At 40.6% G+C, this 26,812-nt stretch overlaps 1 protein-coding gene across 1 annotated transcript in view; it reads left to right on the top strand.

The window, feature by feature from the left end:
- Nucleotides 1–26,812, top strand: part of tdrd12 (tudor domain containing 12) — a 725,767-nt gene that overhangs the window by 230,484 nt on the left and 468,471 nt on the right. The window contains exon 12 of the mRNA XM_051932225.1: nucleotides 21,168–21,350. Within this exon, the coding sequence (XP_051788185.1) occupies nucleotides 21,168–21,350 (183 nt within the window). The remainder of the gene's footprint in view (nucleotides 1–21,167; nucleotides 21,351–26,812) is intronic.

Genomic DNA, 26,812 nt, shown 5'->3' with positions numbered 1-26,812 from the left:
CTAATACTGAGTACAGTTGTAGGGTGCTTTCTGGATTTGGTAAAGGGAAATAAACTAGCTTAAACCTACTCATAAGAAGGTCTAACAGACTTAATATGGTGGGTAATGTTACAAAATGAATTCCACATGCTGTTACAAACATGAAGATGCACTTATGTACAATTTAAAAAATATGGAAACTATCTTATATATTTATATTTGAACGGAAACATGTAAGTTCACTACATAAGATCCTTAACTAAAATTTTCACAGATGTGTACGTGCATGTCCAATAAACTGAAAATTATTTAAGTGAAAAATTTAAAATTGTACTGTAACTTTACATTTCAAGGCAGTGTGTAAGTTAGCTCACATGTCTGACAGTAGGCGTAGAGCAAAACCCATACTATTATTGCTTACATTGTCAGTCACAGCATTCATCCTCTACAAATGGTTGTGCTTTTGGCTGCATCTCTGTTTATGATGAGTTAACACACTTTATTTCAAGATGAAGATGTCCAAAATTAAACATAAATGCAACATTAATTTATTTTGTAAACATAAATACGACTGCTGAAGGCCTGTGTGCTGGAGCTGGGGAGTCCTCTACAGCGCATCTTCAACCTGAGCCTGGAACAGGGGAGAGTCCCGAGGCTTTGGAAAACATCTTGTATCACCCCAGTCCCAAAGGTATCACGTCCTAGTGAGCTGAACAACTTCTGGCCTGTCGCTCTGATGTCACATGTTATGAAGACCATGGAGCGGCTGCTGCTTCACCACCTGAGGCCACAGGTACGCCACGCCCTCGACCCTCTGCAGTTCGCATACCAGGAGAAGGTGGGAGCGGAGGATGCCATCATCTATATGCTACACCGATCCCTCTCCCACTTGGACAGAGGCAGTGGTGCTGTAAGAATTATGTTTCTGGATTTTCTAGCGCCTTCAACACCATCCAACCTCTGCTCCTTAGGGATAAGCTGACAGAGATGGGAGTAGATTCATACCTAGTGGCATGGATCGTGGACTATCTTACAAACAGACCTCAGTATGTGCGTCTCGGGAACTGCTGGTCTGACATTGTGGTCAGCAACACAGGAGCGCCGCAGGGGACTGTACTTTCTCCGGTCCTGTTCAGCCTATATACATCGGACTTCCAATATAACTCGGAGTCCTGCCATGTGCAAAAGATCACTGACGACACTGCTATCGTGGGCTGCATCAGGAGTGGGCAGGAGGAGGAGTATAGGAACCTCATCAAGGACTTTGTTAAATGGTGTGACTCAAACCACCGACACTTGAACACCAGCAAAACCAAGGAGCTGGTGGTGGATTTTAGGAGGCCTGGACCCCGTGATCATCAGAGGTGACTGTGTGCAGAGGGTACAGACCTATAAATACCTGGGAGTGCAGCTGGATGATAAATTGGACTGGACTGCCAATACTGATGCTCTGTGCAAGAGAGGACAGAGCCGGCTATACTTTCTTAGAAGACTGGCATCCTTCAACATCTGCAATAAGATGCTGCAGATGTTCTATCAGACGGTTTTGGCGAGTGCCCTCCTCTATGCCGTGGTGTGCTGGGGAGGCAGCATTAAGAAGGACGCCTCATGCCTGGACAAACTGGTGAGGAAGGCAGGCTCTATTGTAGGCAAGGAGCTGGACAGTTTGACATCCGTGGCAGAGCGACGGACACTCAAAAGGCTCCTATCAATTATGGAGAATCCAATGCATCCACTAAACAGTGTCATCTCCAGACAGAATCGTTCCTCCCCCTAACTATGTGACTCTTCAATTCCAAACGGGGGGGGGTCAGGGGCGGGTAAACGTTAACATTATTCAAAGTTATTGTCTGTTATACCTACCTGCATTTTTATTACTCTTTAATTTAATACTGTTTTTGTATCAGTATGCTGCTGCTGGAGTATGTGAATTTCCCCTTGGGATTAATAAAGTTTATCTATCTGTCGTGTTGTACTGCTAAGAATCACTAGGCGATAACAATGCAAACAAAAGTGAAAATAATTGAGAGAGTAGAGTGAGGCAAAAAGATGGTTGACGTCACTCATTTGTATAACATGAACCGTTCAACCATTCTAAAGAAGGACAAGATCATGGAACATGTATCATAGAACATATTTTTGCTACGTATGGCAACTCATCAGCTTTGAGTTTACAGAGATTAGCGGACTAAAAACATGAAAGAAAGAACTTGCTTGTTGTTAAAATTAACTTAAATCAATACAGAAATACTTTATGTAAATGATATGTGGGTCATGGACTTCCACAAGAGAGAAGTTGAGTCCAGATTTCTAAATAAAGATCAGTTTTATTGTAATCTCAAAGTTATCCAAACAGGAGCTGTCTCTTCATCACTCTCAGAAACACCAGCATGCATGCATGCAGTGACGCTGTTGTCATCTTGTAGTCACTCCCTTCTCAGATTAAAAGAGTAACCAGACTTAATGAACAAGTGAGAAAACAGCAAATGGATACAGGCCAAGTCAGCGGTCAGTTTTTTATGTTCCCCACATCAACTAGCAGGCAACAGTCCTCACAGTTGGCACAGTGGTAGTGCTGCTGCTTTGCAGTAAGGAGACTGTGGAAGATTGTGGGTTCGGTTCCTTCCTGTGTGGATATCGCTTTGAGTACTGTGAAAGCGCTGTATAAATGTAATGAATTATTAGATGTGTTTTGCAGAGAGTCTTTGTTCTTGTAGTTGCACTGGCAGCAGACAAACAGTCCCTGCCTGAGTTAACATAGTTTTGGTGCACAGAGCATTTGGGGGCTTGTCGGGGTCTCAAAAATCTCACAGTAAAAATATTAACGTTTTAAAGCTATTTGTACTGTACATACAGTAGAAATAACATTTTCTTTAGAAGAGTTGAGGTGGGAGAGGTATGCTAGGTCTGCATACCTAGTAGGCTTGTTCACTTTTGGTAAGCGAGTCTACTGTATCAAGATCAGCTGATGGAAAACCATGGGAATGAAAAGTAACTTTGTTGTTTGTTGTTAAAATGCACTAGAAATCTATAACAAAAAACACAAATATTAAAATTTATAAACACTTTCTTATGTACAAATAGCTGTACATGTACATTGCAAAAGATGCGTGATGCATGGAAATATTTATTTTGCGAATATGGATCATCATATTCCAGTGCAGAAAGGAAAGCGTGATCCATGGGAATGCAGATCATTTTCAGAGATCAAGCTTTGGGACCAAGTTGTAAAGGTGGTTAAGAGAGTGTTAGCGAAAAGAATCTGAAATCATTTGAAAAATGAATAAATATTGTTTGGTTTTATGCCTGGTAATGGAATAACAGATGTTTTTAGAAAATGTAGAAAACAAATTTGGGCGAAGGGATAGAAGTTGCATTATGCATTTGTAGATTTGCAGATGACATTTTGATATGTAGTGATTCTAGATTTTGAATTTAGCTGCTCACTCTGTAATTTTTCTGGTTATTATATAATTTCAATTAAGTGTCAATGTTATTGCTGCTGATGCTAAGTTTGAATTTTGTAATTGTTTGCTATTACTCTAGATCTAGGATTGTTAATATTTTTGTCTGTCGGTTTATTGTATTGATCAGTACCACTTTGTACGTTTATCCGTTCCTCCAGCTTCATTGTTTTTTTAGTTAAACTGTAATTTTAATTTCTCAAGTAAAACGTTTGGTTTCATTAAAGTGTGTTAAATCTATTTAATTTACTTTAATTACTTTAATGTCAAAGGAGGTGTATTCTGCATTTTAGTTTTAATCATTTCTATTCTGATCAGTATTACTAGTGTGTGGTGTAAATTCCGGTTTCAGGTTCTCATATTGTTACATCTTGAGGTTGTGTTTTTATTTAGAATCCTTTTAGTTCTACTTCTTTAATGAACTTTTATTGGTAGAGAAAGGCACCAATCAAAAATAATCTAACTTCTGTCTCAAATAGTTTTGTTCACAGGAGAGAGAATTGAATTTTGAAAATTAAAAACTCTTGAATTTTAAAGCATTATTATAAAAATATGTAGAAATCCTTTTAACACTAGAATCCCTGAAGCCTACAAAAAAACTTGTAATCCCGGGCCACCTTAAATTCCTTTGCACCTTTCCATCAGTTACTTGTGTATTGCAAATATGTCGATCAGCAGAAGCAGCAAGCAGGCTACTATCCCATCCATCCCTACTGCCGCAGCTCAAGTTGTACAAAAAGTTCTCCTAGCTCGAGTGTGTCTATCTGGATGTGGGGTGCCTTGAATTGTATAGGGTAAATAATATATTGTTATTTAAAATACATACATTTCATGTGTGTTTCGTATCTACAACGATCTGTGTAAATGTAGGATGACTGGAAATGCGAGGCAAGAAATGCTGAACACATACCTACAACAAACTTTTTCCATGTTATACTGATAATGATGTGAAGTGTATAATGTGTGAAGACTTTAGTTCAAATATCAAATAAACACTTGCACTTTTATTCAAGAATATAAACAAAGAAAAAAATCATTCAATTTACATGTTGTTGTGAATGAGTTAAAAACCCAAGCTCAAATGTCAATTGACAGAAAGTTGATGTGTCTTCTTGGATGGTGCAGTGGTAAGAACTGTTGCTTGTAACCAAAAGGTTGTGGGTTCGAGTCTGGGTGCTCCATTTTTTGAGTAGTAAGTTTATACCCGGTGTAAATTTTGGCTACTTGTAAAAGTTAGATCTTTTTTTTTTTATTATTCAGCTTTATTTTGTCAGTGACATTCATGTGGTACAACGAACTTGTCTCTCCCTCTCTGAGTTAATGGCGTTTATCTCTATTCTTTTTACAAGAGTAGCGATGACCACAGTTGGTGTTGTGATTGATGCCTGCTCAGAACTATTTGTTGTACAGACAATCAAAAATACAATGTCCTGTGACCATTGTCAGACTGTTATGCGACATTTGCACTTTGACAACAAAGACACCTGTGCAGAAAGTGTTTAAAACGACAGATTTGCTGCTATATGAACATCTGGCAACTTTTGTTGAGAATTGTGTTTTGAGTTACAACCCAGGGCAAAGACTTTCCGAGTCTGTGGTCCTAAAGATTATGGAATCGTTTCTCGACAAAGTCAGAACCGTAGCAACAGACAGCTTCTTCATAGCGCTTTCGCTGGCTAATGCACCACAACACAACGCTGCTTGGCACCATAAGTAAAATGAGACTTCCACCTGCAGCTATAGTCACTTTAATACATGAGCAATTCGCCACGCTATTGTTTAGATTTTGCAGTGTCATGCTGACAGTGTATGCGCCCAAAAAGAAGCAGCCTGTATGCATTCTCAGTACCATGCACCATAATGTGGAGTACAGGCAAGATCGAAAAAAAAGAACCATGTTCAAATGGCATAGCGTTTTCAAATAATGACGTTTTCATGTAGGAATGTGTGTGTGCAAGTGCGAGAGAGGCAGAGACAGATTTGATCTCATTCAAGTGGTTGAGTATAAAATAAACACTTTTGCAAAGGTATAACTAAACAAGTGTGCTTTTATTCAAGAATAAAACTGAATAACAAAATATTCAAGTGACCACAAGATACCAAGAAGACGTGATTCACCAGCGTTTGTGTGTCAGTTTATATCCCTTCAGCGATATGTTTTACAGTTAGCAAAAATTTGTACCAGGTGTTACAGACTCGTATCAAAGGCTGCGGCTTTTTTTTCTTTCTCCTTTTGTATATGTGTACAGCATTCAAATTGTATAAAACACATGGAAACAAATTCTGTGCCTGCTTTCTTGGAATAATAATGTGCGAATGAGACATTGTAAGGAGCCGAATCCAATCAGGGAAGGGCTACAAAATTAGCATGGCCAGTCAGAGCGCAATTATAGTTTTGTTTTTGTAAGGCTCAATTTTTGCCCATCTACATTAAAATACTGATGCTTTATTTACAAAGTTTATGGCTTATGAGAGCATTTTCAAAAATCTTAACTTTCATGGGTTAAAAATGTTGTACAAGTGTGGACAAAATTTGAAGACTGAGACAAATCTCTTCATTTTTAAATGAAAACGTGGTAAGGTGGACAGTTCCTAAGAGACAAATTATTGTACCTGCAATAGTCTCCCAATCATCATATCTCCATTCTGTAGGATGACTTGTCCCCATTGCTGATGAGACTCACTTGCTGATGAGACTCACAAACTTAATGATGGTGTTAGAGCTGCATGCATCTGTACAATCCTGATTCATTACAGTGAACATAAGTTGGATGAGTACATAACCCTGCGGACACCAATGCTCAGTGTGATGGTATTGCAGATGGTGTTTCCGAAATGGACTGTCGGGATGAGGTTGGTTCTCTGTCAGAAAGTCCAGAGTATAGTTATACAGGGAAGTGTTGTAGCCTAGAAGAGAGAACTTCTCCCAGAGCTTCCTAGGACTGATGGTGTTGAAAGCTGAGCTGAAGTCAATGAAAAACATTCAAACATAATTGTCTATTTTGTTTAGGTGTGATAGGACCAAGTAAAAAGTAGATGATATGGCATCTTCTATGGAATGGTTTTGGTGATAGGCAAACAGGAGAGGGTCATGTGATGTTGGAACACCGGCTTTTAAGTGGCCCAAAACTAGCCTCTCAGATCACTTCATGTTGATCACACTCAATGGTGTGAGAGCTATAAGGTGATAGTCAATGTGGCAAGAGACATAGGACTTCTTCGACAAGGGTATGATAGTGGTGGTTTTGAAGCACTTGGGAACAACTTCCTCCCTCAAGTAAATGTTGAAGATCACTGTAAAGAGATTTTTCAGCTGGTTTGCACATTCCCTGAGCACATGGAAGTGTATGTTGTCTGGTTTAGCAGATTTGTGAGTGCTCTGTCTTTAAAGTGGCTGTGAAATTCCACTTGCCATACTCTTGCTTAGCTGATTTGATGCCCTGAGATGTGTTTGCCCATGCTGTTCTGAGGGCTACCTGTCACTTGATGTAAAGGCAGTATTAGAGGCTTCTTACAGTGCACATACCTCTAATCTCACCCATGGTTTCAGATTATGTATATTTACATACATACATTCAGATTATGTATATGTATTGATGGTCTTTTAGGCATTTGCATCATTGGAGAGCAGAGGCTTCACTACTGCAGCATTTCTGCACCATTCTTTGTTCATATAAACAAACACAGACCATCTTCTCACATCTTACCAGTTGCTGAAGCAATTCTCCCCATTTTGAGAGTGGTCAGTCCATCCAACCGAATGGCCACGTCTTGGGTTTTATTATGCAGCCAAGTTTCAATAAAAGTAACAATGGAACAGTCCATTCAACTGGATTATTATTTTTAGTGCAAGGGCATCCAGCTTGTTGTTAAGTGAGCAAACGTTTGAAAGCAGGATAACGGGGAGTGCCAGTCTGATTAGATTTTTTTTCTTTTCTGATGTGGACACCAACTTATTTACCTTCCTTCTGTTTTTCTTTATAAAGTTTACAGCGTTGGCAGCAGATCTTTCTTTTCATTGCTGAAGCATGTGTTGTGGTATAGCGGGTCTGCAGCTTCAAAAAAAAAAGGGGCCAGGTAATTTTAAATCTGTATAACCATGTCGTTCTCTGTGGGCGCGATTGCGCGACTGTGGGGAATTAATGAGGTAGGTGGTTCGAGTCGCACCTGTGGGTGTGATCATTCTCAATTGCTTCATTGGCTTCCTGTGGCGTGTGATTAAGGTGCTGCAGCCATGGAGGCGCGGGGGGGATATAGATGGATAGATGTATCGAGGGATAGATGTATAGAGGAAGAAAAAGGAGGTTAAAGGATGTGAAAGAGCCGTCTTTGCAGCTACGTTCTGGCTGCCTGTAAGGAGGAGACAGCACGAGCTGGGGCCCCGCGAAGGAGCGTTTGGTTGTGGCGCTCTAGGGGTTAGTTCGCCCCACTGAATGTTCTATTAGAGTGGGATGAGCAAGGCAGGTGTCCTCCCGAGGGATCTGAGGAGCAACTGCATAGGATGAAAGGAGGAGAGCTGACCTCGGATGGTCGGTCAGTGATGTCCTTAAGGAAGCCAAGACGGAGGTCAGCCGAAAAGGAGCTCGTGGCTGTTGGGTCTCCGCCGGCTGCAGGAGTTATGGGAGAATGAGTGAAGGAGGTGTGCTAAGACCATGAAGAGTGAGACTGCATTTTTAACATCTGATTTTAACACTAGAATTACCAGAGTCTACGAAAAAACTTGTAGATTTGGCCCACCTTAAAACCGTTCTCACCTCTCTTTTGTCTTCTAAATGTGCCGATTAAGACGAGCAGCAAAAAGCCGGCTATTCCATCCCCCATCATTGCAAAACGTTCACTTAAGTTTTCCCAGCTCATGCCTTGTTTGATTATCTGGGAGTGACTGAACTGGAGTTTTAGAGTGGTCGTTATTTGGAACACACGCATTTCATGTGTGTTCCGTTTCTACAGTAATCTGTGTAAACACATTGCTAAAACAGAAACTTTTTCATATTTTAGTAATAAATGTTACAAAATGTAGGCATAAACTATAGAATGTGTGAAGCCTGACGACCAAACATCAAATAAACACTTTCACAAAAGGTTCAAGGATGTAACACCACCTTCTGTGGCGTAACGCTGAGATTTGCTGACTCAGAGCACAGCAGCCCTGCCGTGCTGTAGAGACCCGAGTGTCTTTTTTTTTTTTTTTCTCTGTAGCCCCAAACGGACATAAAATTTATAAATCGGTATGCACTGTAAATTGTTAAGTTTAAAATGTCGATCACGGTTATTTCTGTTGATTAATTCATGCTTTTTTACTTAGTCAGAACAGGAGCTTATTCAGTTTATTCAGCTTCTGATCTGACTCTAAGTAACAGCGCCAGTATAAATCACACCCAATCTGACGCTGTTCGTTTTCAAATAATATTGCATTACTTCGATGATGTTTTGTGATTGGTACTATTCGCGTCATAAAATGATTTCTTCAAAACGTCACATATATTTGTTTTGAGATAATGAATAGAGCTGCAAATTACAGGTGCTTGTTCAGTGTAATAGGAACCATAGCACAGAGAGGTGTGTATACTACAACAAGTACACATGTCGTAAATGTAGGAAGGGCGCTCCTTGGGTGAGCTATAGCGCGTATTTATGTGAAAACAGCAGTGTCAGATGGGGAGTGTCTGATGATTGCATATAGTGCTGAAGTTACTGCTCTTTACTATGCTTTCCTCTGCATGTTCTGGAGTACAAAAGAAACAGCATACAGCAACATGTGGGGACTGGCAAGACTGGGGAAAAAAAAACCACGTGGTCGTATGTATCATGATACACTGCAGAGCTATAGCACGTCTTTATGTGAAAACAGCAGTGTCAGATGGGGTAGGGAAGGATCCTGAAAGTGACTGAGAGATTGAAAAGTGAATTAAAAAAAAAAAAAAACAAAGGTAACCTTTACAAATATCATAAATTACACCGGCTGTTACAGACTGAAATCAAATGTATCTTTTTATTCTAAAATAGTAAAAATAAGAGCAGTTCATTCACTTCTCAAAAAGGGAGTCGTGCAGGATCGACCTCGTGACCTTTTGATTCCCAGTCAGCAACTGATACTGTTGTGCCACGGGTCCGTCGTATTAAATGAGTGTAAATGTCGCACACTAAGGCGGTTTTTTTTTTTTTTCTGCAGTTATATTTTTGAATAAAAGCGCACATGTTTTGTTATCTTTGTACCTTTCGTGAAAGTGTTTCTTTGATATTTGGACTTCAGGCTTCATACATAATATAGTTTATGCCTTCATTTTCTCATTTACTACTAGAATATGAAAAATGTTTGTTTTAACAATGTGTTTACACAGATTACTGTAGAAATGGAACACACATGAAATGCGTGTGTTCCAAATAACAATCTGTTATTTCCATTCTAAAATTCCACTTCACTCCCAGATAATCAATCAAGGCATGAGCTGGGAGAAGTTCGTGCACGTTCTAAGTCGGTGGGGGGATGAAATAGTCGGCTGTTTGCAGCTTGTCTTTATCTGCACATTTAGAAGACAAAAGACAATGGCGTAGAGGTGCGAACAGATTTAAGAAGCGATTTAAGGTGGGACGGATCTACAAGTTTTTTCGTAGGCCACGGGCCCCAGTGAGCTTGAGCCTCCTTGCTTCTTCCCTGTGGTTCCCTCAACATCCAGGGCGGTTGCCCCCTCGTGGCCCGGGGGACATATAGACCACCTCCCGGTCCTTCCCGGCTGGGTCTGACCACCAGCCTCCTGTGACAGTAATATATATATATATATATATATATATATATATATATATATATATATAAAATACACACATACACACTAGGGGGCTAGCCCCCTGCTCGCTTTGCTCGCCAACCCCCGTGTTTGGTTTTCCAGATACACACTTTTAAGATTTTTTTTTTCTTTGAATTGTTGTTTCAGAACTTCTTTAAAACAATATTTGGAATCTTTAGAGTCCCAACATGCGGAATCTTTTAAATGAGGTCCATGAGACGTGTTTAATGACTTTGTACCATAATTCAGGATAGGTTTCTCTGTTTGGAATTTCAGCACAGACAAAACGATCTACATCATCAGCAGTTAATAATTTTTTTTGCAAAGTAGCCAATAAATGCATGTGAGGTAAACCCCGTTTTTGAAATTCTCTGACTTAAACAGTATTTACATACATCAGACATATTACCTATGTCCATATATTTGATCTCTATTCGCCTTTTCATTATTTCTCCAAGTAATAATTTCTCTTTGTTTGCGCTAATGCGATGTTTACTTTCTTAGTTTTGACACCTTCATTTTTTTCTGCCTTCATATTCTGTATCTTGCTCTGCATGTGCTTCACGCCTACGTTTTTTTTGAGTTATTTGAATTCCACTCTTTTCATAATCTATAACCTGCTCTGCATGTGTTTGGCCCCCATGTTTTCAACCTGTTTATGACATTTTACTTTGTTTTCTATTCTGTCTTCAATTTCTGACCTCGCTTTGTCCTGCTATTTTTTCAGTTACACCTGGACCGTAACAAATATTTTCCCTTTTTTCAATCAAAAAAAAGAATGCCGACTTCGTAACCCCACACACTTCCTTCTAGCACCCTCTCCAACCCCCTGCTGCCGTCCCGGGACCAAAACCATATCAATCAATACCCCACTGTCAGTCTTGCGTGCTGTACTCTACCCTCCCTCAATCGAACCTAACAGTCACTCCAAAAAAAAAAAAAAGGCTTCAACCTGGAAGGGATGTTACAATACTTTTGAATTTTCCTGCTTTCATATTTTTTTTTACATGTCGCTGCAAGTGTATCGCAACATAGTTTTTTTGAGCCTTTTGAATTCTACTGTTTTCATAATTTCTAACCTGCTCTGCATGTGTGTAATGCCAACGTTTTTGAACGTCTTTATGAAGTTATACTTTCTTTTAATTCTGTGCCCGATTGGACGTGCTTTTTTTCAATTCCACTTGTTCCTGACTGATATATTACTTTCCTTATTTTCTGAATTAGCACCTAGATTATTGTTTTTCTTTTTTGCATTTTTTTCTCTACAACACTTTTGAGTCTCTTTTCTCCATGCTGCTCTTTCTTCTTCACTTAGTCGTTGACGTTTCATCTATAACATATTGTCCTTGTACGCTTTATATGCGCTGAGAGCCCTGGATCTGTGTGTGCTCAAAGCCTTGACACGGCTGAGTGTTTTACTGCCTGTGGTCTTATTTGATATTGGTTGTAAGTAGGGCGTGTCTTGCAAGAATCTCATGTTCTACGTCCCCGCAAGACAGTCCTAGATCAATCTCTTGGCACAAAGTCTCATGTTTAAGGTCCCCGCAAGACGCTCCGTGGCCAATCTTTTTCGTCTTGCGGGTCTTTTGAGTGTCTTCCGTGATCTTCACATGAAGATCATGTCTCGTCTCTCTAGTCATTCTCACCCAGGATTTTTTTTATTATATATACAGTACTGTGCAAATGTTTTAGGCAGGTGTGAAAAAATGCTGTAAACAAAGAATGCTTTCAGAAATATAAATAATGATTGCATTTTGCAAATTGATAACAATAAACAAAGTGAGCGAACAAAAGAAAAATCTAAATCAAATCAATATTTGGTGTTACTACCTTTTGCCTTCAAACCAGCATCAATTCTTATATGTACACTTGCACAAAGTTAGGGATTTTGTAGGATTACAGTCAGGTGTATGATCAATCAATTATACCAAACAGGTGCTAATGATCATCAATGTCACACGTAGGTTGAAACACAGTCATTAACTGAAACAGAAACAGCTGTGTAGGAGGCTTAAACCTGGGTGAGGAACAGCCAAACTGTGCTACCAAGGTGAGGTTGTGGAAGACAGTTTCATGTCATGGCAAGATTGAGCACAGCAACAAGACACAAGGTAGTTATACTGCATCAGCAAGGTCTCTCCCAGACAAAGATTTCAAAGCAGACTGGGGTTTCAAGATGTGCTGTTCAAGCTCTTTTGAAGAAGCACAAAGAAACGGGCAACGTTGAGGATCATAGACGCAGTGGTCGGCCAAGGAAACTTAGTGCAACAGATGAAAGACACATCAAGCTTATTACCCTTCGAAATCGGAAGATGTCCAACAGTGCCATCAGCTCAGAACTGGCAGAAACCAGTGGGACCCAGGTACACCCATCTACTGTCCGGAGAAGTCTGGCCAGAAGTGGTCTTCATGGAAGAGTTGCAGCCAAAAAGCCATACCTCCGACGTGGAAACAAGGCCAAGCGACTCAAGTATGCACGAAAACATAGGAACTGGGGTACAGAAAAATGGCAGCAGGTGCTCTGGACTGATGAGTCAAAATTTGAAATATTTGGCTGTGGCAGAAGGCTGGAGAGCAGTACAATAATGAGTGTCTGCAGGCAACAGTGAAGCATGGTGGAGGTTCCTTGAATGTTTGGGGCTGCATTTCTGCAAATGGAGTTGGAGATTTGGTCAGGATTAATGGTGTTCTCAATGGCTGAGAAATTCAGGCAGATACTTATCCACCATACAATACCATCAGGGAGGCGTATGATTGGCCCCAAATTTATTCTGCAGCAGGACAACGACCCCAAACATACAGCGAAAGTCATTAAGAACTATCTTCAGCGTAAAGAAGAACAAGAAGTCGTCCTGGAAGTGATGGTATGGTCCCCACAGAGCCCTGATCTCAACATCATCGAGTGTGTCTGGGATTACATGAATAGACAGAAGGATGTGAGGAAACCTACATCCACAGAAGATCTGTGGTTAGTTCTCCAAGATGTTTGGAACAACCTACCAGCCGAGTTCCTTCAAAAACTGTGTGCAAGTGTACCTAGAAGAATTGATGCTGTTTTGAAGGGTCGTCACACCAAGTATTGATTTTATTTAGATTTCTCTTTTGTTCATTCACTGCATTTTGTTGATTGATGAAAATAAATGATTAACACTTCTATTTTTGAAAGCATTCTTTGTTTACAGCATTTTTTCACACCTGCCTAAAACCTTTGCACAGTACTGCTAAAGTATCTGCTGCACTAAGTTTCCTTGGCCGACCACTGCGTCTACTATCCTCAACGTTGCCTGTTTCTTTGTGCTTCTTCAAAAGAGCTTGAACAGCACATCTTGAAACCCCAGTCTGCTTTGAAATCTTTGTCTGGGAGAGACCTTGCTGATGCAGTATAACTACCTTGTGTCTTGTTGCTGTGCTCAATCTTGCCATGACATGAAACTCTCTTCCACAACCTCACCTTGGTAGCAGAGTTTGGCTGTTCCTCACCCAGGTTTAAGCCTCCTACACAGCTGTTACTGTTTCAGTTAATGACTGTGTTTCAACCTACGTGTGACATTGATGAGCATTAGCACCTGTTTGGTATAATTGGTTGGTCATACACCTGACTATAATCCTACAAGATCCCTAACTTTGTGCAAGTGTACCTATAAGAATTGATGCTGGTTTGAAGGCAAAAGGTAGTAACACCAAATATTGATTTGATTTAGATTTTTCTTTTGTTCCCTCACTTTGCATTTTGTAAATTGATAACAATAAACAATCATTATTTTTATTTCTGAAAGCATTCTTTGTTTACAGCATTTTTCCACACCTGCCTAAAACTTTTGCACAGTACTGTGTGTGTGTGTATGTATATATATATATATATATATATATATATATATATATATATATATATATTATATATATTTATACAGTGCATCCGGAAAGTATTCACAGCGCATCACTTTTTCCACATCTTGTTATGTTAGCCTTATTCCAAAATGGATTAAATTCATTTTTTTCCTCAGAATTCTACACACAACACCCCATAATGACAACATGAAAAAAAGTTTACTTGAGGTTTTTGCAAATTTATTAAAAATAAAAAAACTGAGAAATCACATGTACATAATTATTCACAGCCTGTGCTCAATCCTTTGTCGATGCACCTTTGGCAGCAATTACAGCCTGAGGTGTTTTTGAATATGATGCCACAAGCTTGGTACACCAATCCTTGGCCAGTTTCGCCCATTCCTCTTTGCAGCACCTCTTAAGCTCCATCAGGTTGGATGGGAAACGTCGGTGCACAGCCATTTTAAGATCTCTCCAGAGATGTTCAATCGGATTCAAGTCTGGGCTCTGGCTGGGCCACTCAAGGACATTCACAGAGTTGTCCTGAAGCCACTCCTTTGATATCTTGGCTGTGTGCTTAGGGTCGTTGTCCTGCTTAAAAATGAACCATCGCCCCAGTCTGAGGTCAAGAGCGCTCTGGAGCAGGTTTTCATCCAGGATGTCTCTGTACATTGCTGCAGTCATCTTTCCCTTTATCCTGACTAGTCTCCCAGTCCCTGCCGCTGAAAAACATCCCCACAGCCCCACATGATGCTGCCACCACCATGTTTCACTGTAGGGATGGTATTGGCCTGGTGATGAGCGGTGCCTGGTTTCCTCCAAACGTGACACCTTGCATTCACACTAAAGAGTTCAATCTTTATCTCATCAGACCAGAGAATTTTCTTTCTCATGGTCTGAGAGTCCTTCAGGTGCCTTTTGGCAAACTCCAGGCGGGCTGCCATGTGCCTTTTATTAAGGAGTGGCTTCTGTCTGGCCACTCTACCATACAGGCCTGATTGGTGGATTGCTCCAGAGATGATTGTCCTTCTGGAAGGTTATCCTCTCTCCACAGATGACCTCTGGAGCTCTGACAGAGTGACCATCGGGTTCTTGGTCACCTCCCTGACTAAGGCCCTTCTCCCCTGATCGCTCAGTTTAGATGGCCGGCCAGCTCTAGGAAGCGTCCTGGTGGTTTCGAACTTCTTCCACTTACAGATGATGGAGGCCACTGTGTTCATTGGAACCTTCAAAGCAGCAGAAATGTTTCTGTAACCTTCCCCAGATTTGTGCCTCGAGACAATCCTGTCTCGGAGGTCTACAGACAATTCCTTTGACTTCATGCTTGATTTGTGATCTGACATGAATTGTCAACTGTGGGACCTTATATAGACAGGTGTGTGCCTTTCCAAATCATGTCCAATCACCTGAATTTACCACAGGTGGACTCCAATTAAGCTGCAGAAACATCTCAAGGATGATCAGGGGAAACAGGATGCACCTGAGCTCAATTTTGAGCTTCATGGCAAAGGCTGTGAATACTTATGTACATGTGCTTTCTCAATTTTTGTATTTGTAATAAATTTGCAAAAATCTCAAACTTTTTTCACGTTGTCATTATGGGGTGTTGTGTGTAGAATTCTGAGGAAAAAAATGAATTTGATCCATTTTGGAATAAGGCTGTAACATAAGAAAATGTGGAAAAAGTGATACGCTGTGAATACTTTTCAGATGCACTTTATGTCTATGTATGTGTGTATATATACTGTATGTATGTATATATTTATATATATGTATGTATGTATATATTTATACATACACACACACATATAGTCATGAAGTTTGGGAACCCCTCTTAATTCTTTGGATTTTTGTTTATCATTGGCTTTTAAAGTAGCAACTTCATTTTAATATTTGACATGCTTTATGGAAACAGGAGTATTTCAGCAGTGACGATAAGTTTATTGGATTAACAGAAAATATGCAATATGCATCATAACAAAATTAGACAGGTGCATAATTTTGGGCACCCCAACAGAGATATTACATCAATATTTAATTGAGCCTCCTTTTGCAAATATAACAGCCTCTAGACTTCTCCTATAGCCTTTGATGAGTGTCTGGATTCTGGATGGAGGTATTTTTGACCATTCTTCCATACAAAATCTCTCCATTTCAGTTAAATTTGATGGCTGCCGAGCATGGATAACCTGTTTCAAATCATCCCATAGATTTTAGATGATATTCAAGTCAGGGGACTGTGACCGCCATTCCAGAACATTGTACTTCTCCCTGTGCATGAATGCCTTTGTAGTTTCGAACTGTGTTTTCGGTCATTGTCTTGTTGGACTATCCAACTCCTGTGTAATTCAACTTTGTGACTGATTCTTGAACATTATCCTGAAGAATTTGTTGATATTGAGTTGAATTTATCTGACCCTCGACTTTAACAAGGGCCCCAGTCCCTGAACCAGCTACACAGCCCCCACAGCATGATGGAACCTCCACCAAATTTGACAGTAGGTAGCATGTGTTTTTCTTATAATGCGGTGTTCTTCCACCATGTAAAACGCTTTTTGTTATGACCAAATAACTCAATTTTTGTCTCATCAGTCCAAAGTACTTTGTTTCAAAATTAATCTGGCTTCTCTAAATGAGCATTTGCGTACAACAGGTGACTCTGTTTGTGGCGTGAGTGCAGAAAGGGCTTCTTTCTCATCACCCTGCCATATACAGTAATCCCTCCTCCATCGCGGGGGTTGCGTTCCAGAGCCACCCGCGAAATAAGAAAATCCGCAAAGTAGAAACCATATGTTTATATGGTTATTTTTATATTGTCATGCTTGGGTCACAGATTTGCGCAGAAACACAGGAGGTTGTAGAGAGACAGGAACGTTATTCAAACACTGCAAACAAACATTTGTCTCTTTTTCAAAAGTTTAAACTGTGCTCCATGACAAGACAGAGATGACAGTTCTGTCTCACAATTAAAAGAATGCAAACATGTCTTCCTCTTCAAAGGAGTGCGTGTCAGGAGCAGTGACTGTCACAGAGATAGAGAGAAAAGCAAACAAATCAATAGGGCTGTTTGGCTTTTAAGTATGCGAAGCACCGTGGCACAAAGCTGTTGAAGGCGGCAGCTCACACCCCCTCCGTCAGGAGCAGACAAAGAGAGAGAGGGAGAGATAGAGAAAGACAGAGTTTGTTTTTCAATCAAAAGTCAATACGTGCCCTTCGAGCTTTTAAGTATGCGAAGCACCGTGCAGCATGTCGTTTCAGGAAGCAGCTGCATAAAAGATAGCAACATGAAGATAATCTTTCAGCATTTTTAGACGAGCGTCCGTATCGTCTAGGTGTGCGAACAGCCCCCCTGCTCAATCCCCCTAAGTCAGAATCAGGGAAAGTCAGCGCAAGAGAGAGAGAAAAGTAAGCTGGGTAGCTTCTCAGCCATCTACCAATAGCGTCCCTTGTATGAAATCAACTGGGCAAACCATCTGAGGAAGCATGTACCAGAAATTAAAAGACCCATTGTCCGCAGAAATCCGCAAACCAGCAAAAAATCCGTGATATATATTTAAATATGCTTACATATAAAATCCGCGATGGAGTGAAGCCGCGAAAGGCGAAGCGCGATATAGCGAGGGATTACTGTAGATGTTCTTTGTGCAAATTGCGCTGAATTGTAGAACGATGTACAGATACACCATCTGCAGCAAGATGTTCTTGCAGGTCTTTGGAGGTAAGCTGTGGGTTGTCTGTAACCATTCTCACAATCCTGCGCATATGCCACTCCTGTATTTTTCTTGGCCTGCCGGACCTCGGTTTAACAGCAACTGTGCCTGTGGCCTTCCATTTCCTGATTTACATTCCTTACAGTTGAAACTGACAGTTTATCCCTCTGAGGTAGCTTTTTGTAGACTTCCCCTAAACCATGATACTGAAAATCTTTGTTTTCAGATCTTTTGAGTTGCTTTGAGGATCCCATGCTGTCAGTCTTCAGAGGATAGTCAAAAGGAAGCACAACTTGCAATTGACCACCTTAAATACCTTTTCTCATGATTGGACACATCTGTCTATGAAGTTCAAGGCTTAATGAGTTATTCCAACCAATTTGGTGTTGCAAGTAATCAGTACTGAGCAGTTACATGCATTCAAATCTGCAAAATTACAAGAGTACCCACATTTTTGCTCAGCTAGTTTTTCACATTTGATTTAATTTCATACAACTGAATGCTGATTCACTAAATATATTTGTTTGGAAAACACCCCAGTACTACAATGTTCCTAGAAAATGAAAGACATACCACTGTTATCATTTTTGTTGAAAGTAGAATAAAGTATTATGCAGGCTGAGAGGGGTTCCCAAACATTTTCATATGTTCCCAAGTCCCCGACTCCCGCTGCCTTCGCTGTGGTGAGCCAACCTTCTCTCTGTCACTCCTGCTTCAAACACGCGCTCAGCAGGAGCAACCAGTACCGTCGTCCCTCGGGTGCTGGCCAAACACTCCACTCGGGCTCACCTCTCCCCAGCTGCCCACAATCAGCGCTCTCCTGCACTGGCTTTCTCCTTCCTGCTTCCTTCTCCATTAACCTCCCTTCACTTTCTTTTTTTTCTTCTTTTTCCTTTCCTCCCTCTCTTAGCTGCCTCGCGCTTCTATTATTTATCATGGGGACGTGGATCAGGTGTGGCAATTAGCAGCTCCCGGCATAAATTACGGATGCGGACGACTCCTCACCTGTGCACTTAAGCAAGGACCAGCTGCATTACAAATTCACCCGGGAACTGATCCCGCCACACTTCCATTCCCTCTGCCGCGATGGCAGCGATTATTTATTTAAAAAGTGACCTTTTTGACTTGAGCTGTGGACGCGCTACACCACAATATGTATGTATGTATGTATGTATGTATGTATGTATGTATGTGTATATACGAGGGGAGACCCAAAAATAACCGGAAATATTTTTAAAACGTGTAATTTTCTGTACAAACTACAATTAGTCTCCTTCAACGTACTCTCCATTGGCGGAAATACACTTTTCTAACCGTTTGTTCCATTGTTCGAAACATTTTTTGAATTCGTCTGAAGTAATGCCCATTAATGCTCTGGTGATTTCTTGTTTTACCTCTTCGACGTCAGCAAAACGCCTTCCTTTCAAGTCTTTTTTCATCCGAGGGAACAAAAAGAAATCACACGGAGCTAAATCCGGTGAGTAGGGCGGGTGGTTCAGGGTTGTCATACCGTTTCTAACAATAGTTTCTGCAACACTTTTTTCAAGAAGAAAACAAAATTTCACTGCCGCGCGTTGCTCATGATAATCGGCCATCGTAAAAAAACGACGCTTGCACAAAACTACTTTTACAAAAAAATTCACTGAACACAAGCACAACCTTCCAGACTGATGGCACTTGGCCGACTGACTTGTGAGGAGTGTAACTAGATCGCCCTAGCGGCCCAACCACGTACTACAAGTACCAACCTAACAACAACAAAATTCCGGTTATTTTTGGGTCTCCCCTCGTATGTGTATATATGTGTGTATGTGTATACTGTACAGGCAGTCCCCGGGTTACATATGAGATAGGGACTGTAGGTTTGTACTTAAGCTGAATTTGTATTTAAGTCGGAATAGGTACATTATTTTAATAAATGATATTTTTGACCATCTGTAACCAAGTGCTCTGCCAATGAATGATGGAGTTTCACCTCTCTCTGACCGTTTTATTATTTCTACTTTATTTTCAATGGTGATGGTTTTTCTCGTTACTGTATCACCAGCACTTGCATCAGATTTGTGTTTCAGAGACATTCTTGAAGGGTGAAGACAAAAGGTTACGATGAGCTCTTCTGCACAGCACTGTACACGTTATCACAGCAGGAAGGCACCAGTCATCAACACATCTGATGTACTGACAAGAGACAACTTCCTGCTATGTGCATAACAGTACAAGCAGGCTTGCTATTGAGAATGAATGGGGGCGGCGAGGGGCGGTTAATCACCAGCCCACCTCACATTCACCTCCACTACAGTATGCTGTAGAATGAACACGGTGCGGCCAAAGGCGAGTAGTGAATTGCCCAATTCAACAGGCAGCCATCTGAGGCACACTACAATGCTACCCCCGCCACCCCGTTCAGCCACAACCGGGTCACCGCTTGCAGCATTACCAGCTGTGTGTGCTGGGCGGGCAGTGATACGCCCCCCTGCTCCATCCAGCCTGCGTCCAGTCAGGAGCAGTAGCTGCGGTGGCGTACTGGGCGGGCAGCGAACCATCGTTCTGCACATGAGCAATAGCTGTGACACCGGTGACTATTGACCACGGGTCACCGCTTGCCACCGGGAGCTGCCCGATGGACACTACACTGCGCGAGCAGCGAAATGGCCCCCCCACCCACCCCCCCCGCCTCCTGCCACCGCTTGCAGCATCCCTAGGCTGAAGATGACGGAGCGGCAGTTACTGAGGAAGATGCGTCGCAGCTGCGTCCTCGTTCATAAGTCGTAGGTCGGATGTCCGTAACCTGCTGGGGACTACCTGTATATATATTTAAAGAGCTTTGGTAATAAGCCAGAGTTCTCCCTGGGGACAAATAACGTTCATTCTTTCCAACTATGTTTCCTCCAAACCTGACCCTTAGTACATAAAATCATAATTACAACTGATGTGTTTTCAGTTGCAAACTTACCATATATACCACATTATTACCATACATACCAATTATAGCCTTCTGTAGTAGCTCTTTAATCAGCAAATATGTTTATTGTGCTCAGAAAATTCACTTGAGGAAGTTGTTACGGAGTTTAGTTTATCCTCAAGCAAATACTGTTTTAAGGTTTGTTTTCTAGTTTCATACATTTGTGTTTCCAAAGTCTATTTGCAAAACTGCTTTCAAAAGTCACATAGTTTCAAGAGCAATCAATAGGAACCTGTCAGTAAATGTTTATTTTATATTATGGGACGTCTTTCAGGTATCGGACAACAGAAATACATCGCCTTGTTATATGCTGCTTAAATTTATATGTGTAATAAAACTTTGTCAATACTCTTTGAAAATGAAAATTTAAATCAATGTGGTTTTAATATACAAGATATGGCAAACTTTTTTTGTTGAAACTTGTGTTTTCTTTTTACAGATACTTAGAAAGAAGAAATACAAAGGACCTAATTTTGAAGAAAGTTACACCTGGCCTGCAATTATTCGTGGCTGTGATGTTGTTGCTATATCTCATAAAGGAAATGATCCAATGCTTTTCATTCCCCCGCTACTCCGGTTCCTTCAGTACTCTTCAGTTTATACCTCTCCATCTTTACATGGGGTAATTCTCTGTTTTGCTTTTATTTTTTAAAATTTTCAATTTAAATGTTTTGAGAGTAAATTTTAATGATATGCTATGTTCACTAGACTAGTGTCACACGTTGGTGGACCTGACCCAGGTGTCCTTTAGAGAGATAGTGTGCTCGTCTAGGATGGCTTGGAAGGAAACTCCAGACCAGACAGATAGAGATGGGTGTACTACAGTTGAAAGCAAAGGGTGCACACTGTTCAGGGTCGTCAGTCCTAGATTTGGAAGTGTCAAAATGTTTTCTGGTCCATGCCAAGCTGGATGGTGTGTCTGAAGATTTACAGAGAATGATTGTGGTAGTGGGGGACTCAGTCTATAGGAGGACTGAAGAGCAATTTTCCTTCAGAGACCGAGAATCTTGCACTGCTTGTTGCCTTTTGGAGGCACAGGTGGTTGAGTTGATAGACTTTTGGCCGGTTGGGGTGGATCCCATTTTCATTGTCATTGTCCATATTGGAACAAATAACATTTATAAGGGCCAGTCAGTTTTGCAATTGAAGTTTTAAGAGTTAAGTACCAGGCTGAGGAGTAGAACTGACATGGTCTTCTCTGAAGTTCTACCTGTGCCATGTGCCAGTCCAGGTAAAACTAGGGAGATCAGAAGGCTTAATGCCTGGCTCAAACCTTGGCCTAGGATGGAAGGGTATAGGCTTTTGGGGCATTGGGAATTGTTTAATAAAAGTTGGTACCTGTTCTATCATGACAGGTTAAATTTGATCTTGAGTTTATCAATGGGTTTATTCTAGGATTGTTTACATTAGGCAATAATGGTAGTTGGGCAAGGCAGTTTAGGATAGGTGAAGTTTAGACCTGTGCATGAGGAGATGACAAATGGTGTAAAAAGAAATATGTATAGTAACTTAAATTGTAACCTAAAATTAAGTGCAAAAGTAAAATAAGTAACACATTAAAAGTAGGTCACTTTAATACTAGGAGTATCAAAAATAATTCTGCTGGAGTTGTACAGTGCATCCGGAAAGTATTCACAGTGCATCACTTTTTCCACACTTTATTATGTTACAGCCTTATTCCAAAATTGATTTAATTCATTTTTTTCCTCGGAATTCTACACACAACACCCATAATGACAACGTTAAAAAAGTTTACATGAGTTTTTTGCAAATTTATTAAAAATTTAAAAACTGAGAAATCACATGTACATAAGTATTCACAGCCTTTGATCAATACTTTGTCGATACACCTTTGGCAGCAATTACAGCCTGAAGACTTTTTGAATATGATGCCACAAGCTTGGCACACCTATCCTTGGCCAGTTTCGCCCATTTCTCTTTGTAGCTCTTCTCAAGCTCCATCAGGTTGGATGGGAAGCGTCGGTGCACAGCCATTTTAAGATATCTCCAGAGATGTTCAATCGGATTCAAGTCTGGGCTCTGGCTGGGCCACTCAAGGACATTCACAGAGTTGTCCCGAAGCCACTCCTTTGATATCTTGGCTGTGTGCTTAGGGTTGTTGTCCTGCTGAAAGATGAACCGTCACCCCAGTCTGAGGTCAAGAGCGCTCTGGAGCAGGTTTTCATCCAGGATGTCTCTGTACATTGCAGCAGTCATCTTTCCCTTTATCCTGACTAGTCTCCCAGTTCCTGCCGCTGAAAAACATCCCCTTAGCATGATGCTGCCACCACCATGCTTCACTGTAGGGATGGTATTGGCCTGGTGATGAGTGGTGCCTGGTTTCCTCCAAACATGACGCCTGGCATTCACACCAAAGAGTTCAATCTTTGTCTCATCACACCACAGAATTTTCTTTCTCATGGTCTGAGAGTCCTTCAGGTGCCTTTTGGCAAACTCCAGGCGGGCTGCCATGTGCCTTTTACTAAGGGAGTGGCTTCCATCTGGCCACTCTCCCATACAGGCCTGATTGGTGGATTGCTGCAGAGATGATTGTCCTTCTGGAAGGTTCTCCTCGCTCCAAAGAGGACCTCTGGAGCTCTGACAGAGTGACCATCGGGTTCTTGGTCACCTCCCTGACTAAGGCCCTTCTCCGCTGATTGCTCAGTTTAGATGGCCGGCCAGCTCTAGGAAGAGTCCTGGTGGTTTCAAACTTCTTCCACTTACGGATGATGGAGGCCACTGTCCTCATTGGGACCTTCAAAGCAGCAGAAGTTTTTCTGTAACCTTCCCCAGATTTGTGCCTCGAGACAATCCTGTCTCAGAGGTCTACAGACAATTCCTTTGACTTCATGCTTGGTTAGTGCTCTGACTTGAACTGTCAACTGTGGGACCTTATATAAACAGGTGTGTGCCTTTCCAAATCATGTCCAATCAACTGAATTTACCACAGGTCGACTCCAATTAAGCTGCAGAAACATGTCAAGGATGATCAGGGGAAACAGGATGCACCTGAGCTCAGTTTTGAGCTTCATGGCAAAGGTTGTGAATACTTAGGTACATGTGCTTTCTCAATTTTTTTATTTTTAATAAATTTGCAAAAATCTCAAGTAAACTTTTTTCACGTTGTCATTATGGGGTGTTGTGTGTTGAATTCTGAGGGAAAAAAATGAATTTAATCCATTTTTGGAATAAGGCTGTAACATAAAGTGTGGAAAAGGTGATGCGCTGTGAATCCTTTCCGGATGCACTGTATGTACCTCAGCATAATTATGATGCAACAGCAATAACAGAAACCTGGCTAAACAACAAAGATGGGGATGAGTATAACATAGATGATTATACACTATTTAGGAAGGATAGACACAACAGGATAGGAGGCAGGGGGATTGACATTTATGTAAAGCAGAATTTCAGTGCAAGTCTTCTTCAGTTTGATGATGATGCATATCTTAGTGAGAATGTCTGGATTAATCTGGAAAGCATTAAGGACAGAGGCCTTATTTTAGGAGTGTGCTATAGACCCCTAATGCAGACAGTAATTTTAATATGTCTCTTTTTTTAAAATAATAGAAAGGCCAGCTTATAGGGTTTTTTTTTGTCATCAAATATTAACTGGATTTACTTTGCAACTAGTGAAGTTTATACACATGGTTTCTAAATATTTTTAACACAGTATGTTAACGTACCAGAATGGGGGAAGCCTGTGTAGATTTAGTGTTTTGTGGTAATCAGGATAGAAATGAGCGTGTATAGATCATTAAACCATTAGGTTCAATTGACCCTAATATAATGCAATTCTCATAGTTTTGGAAGATCACATATACAACGACTAAAACTTTTAAGTTTAACTTTGGTAGAGTAAATTTTGAACAGATGTGGCAATGTATAAGGAGGATGGACTGGGATAAGCTTTTAAGTTTGGAGACAGTTGTAGAGCAGTGGAACAGGTTTATAATGTTTTACATATAATGCAGGACAATGACATACCTAAATTTGGAATTAGTATGAAATTTTAAAAGAAACGCTCTGCAGTGCAATGTCTATAGCTCTATAAGGTGTCTAAAATTAATAACTGTAATGCTAATCGTTGGGCGTATAAGAGCATGAGGGTAACCATTAAGAAGGATATTAGGGAAACTAAAAGGTAGCTTGAAAGGAATATGGCAAATAAGATGAAAAATGACCCAAAGAGATTCTTTCAGTGTTTTAGTAGTAAAAGAATTGTCAAGGAAGAGGTTAAGTGCATCGGAAATAGTAATGGTGATTTAAAAAATACAGACACTGAAATAGTAGATGTTGTAAACTCAAATTTTTCTGGTGTCTTCACATGTGAGGAAGTATATAACCTCAGTTTGGTAAAAGGGACTACTAAGGAGGTACTGGATAAATTAGAAATTTTAGAGGGAGAAGTACTGCTTAGATTAAGACTGGAAAAATTTCAAAAGACTGGAAAATGTCAAAAATTAATCCGTTATATAAAAAGTGTGATTAAGCATATTGGCCTACAGTGGCTTGGATTTGTCTAATGTGCATTATAGGTAAACTAATGGAAGGAATAATTAAGGATAAGATTAAGTAACAGCATGGGGAGGGCATGTTTTACTAACATGGAATTCTGTGAGGAAGCAATAAAAGGATAAAATCAGAGTGTCGCATAGGATGTTATTTAGCTTTCATAAAGCATTTGATAAGCTCCCACATGAGGCGTTGGTCATCAAATTTAAACAGTTGTGACTTCTGTGTGTTGTATGTAGATATACAATACAATACAGTTTATTTTTGTATAGCCCAAAATCACACAGGAAGTGCCGCAATGGGCTTTAACAGGCCGTGTCTCTTGACAGCCCCCCAGCCTTGACTCTCTAAGAAGACAAGGAAAAAACTCCCAAAAAAACCTTGTAGGGAAAAATGGAAGAAACCTTGGGAAAGGCAGCTCAAAGAGAGACCCCTTTCCAGGTAGGTTGGGCGTGCAGTGGGTGTCAAAAGAAGGGGGTCAATACAATACCATGCAGTTCAAAGAACAGAACAATTCCTCAATATACTAAAAAATAAAAAATATAAATTTTAGAATTACATAGCAGAATTTAACAGTAGATGATATATCCCATAATAAGATTTGATTTGTGTAGAGTCCTGGAGACCTCATCCTTCATGCTGCCTCCCCCATTTGGCCATTCCACGGCTGAAACAGTGCTGGGCCAGCCAATCCGATGAAAGGACCCCTCTTTCCCACGATTCCTGCGATCCTCCATCTGGGATGACTTTTCCTTAGGCAGGCAAAACAACTTGGCAGGTGGGCCATGGCACCAAGTGCCACATGTGAGTACCGAGAAGGAAAACAGAATAAATGAGCGTTAGTATACAATTATAACTGTCATGTTACTTATGTTTAAGTGCTAATGACTAACAACAGAGATGCAGTCTGTACAGTTAATTGGCAGCTCTAGTCAGGATATGCTAAATTGAAGTAGTGAGTCTTCAGCCGGGATTTAGAAGCTGAGACCGAAGGGGCATCTCTTATAGTAGCAGGCAGACCATTCCACAGTTTAGGGGCCCTGTAACTAAAAGCTCGACCTCCCACTGTTATTTTATTAATCCTTGGAATCATAAGCGGACCAGCATCTTGAGATCTTAATGTGCGCTCAGGTTTGTAAGTCATGATAAGTTCAGACAAGTAAGCCGGACCTCGACCATTTAATGCTTTATATGTTAAAAGAAGGATTTTGAAATCAGCCCTAAACTTAACCAGGAGCCAGTGTAAGGATTTAAGAACTGGAGTTATGTGTTCGTATTTTCTTGTTCTTGTAATAATTCTCGCAGCCGCATTTTGGGTTAACTGGAGGCTGTATAAAGAACAGTTTGAACATCCAGTGAACACCGCATTGCAGTAGTCAATCCTACTAGAGATAAATGCATGAATTAGTTTCTCAGAATCCTGTTTATTTAAAAAGCGCCTTAATTTCCTAACATTTTTAAGATGGAAGAAACATGTTTTGGACAACTTTGTAATATGCGCTTTAAATGACATGCTAGAGTCAAAGATAACTCCTAGATTGCGGGCTGATTCAGTAAAATTGACTGGGA

This window comes from Erpetoichthys calabaricus, chromosome 9 (assembly GCF_900747795.2).
Source record: "Erpetoichthys calabaricus chromosome 9, fErpCal1.3, whole genome shotgun sequence".
NCBI classification, from domain to species: domain Eukaryota; kingdom Metazoa; phylum Chordata; class Cladistia; order Polypteriformes; family Polypteridae; genus Erpetoichthys; species Erpetoichthys calabaricus.
The sequence above is the reverse complement of the archived record's forward strand: the minus strand, read 5'-3'. Positions and strand labels throughout refer to the sequence as shown.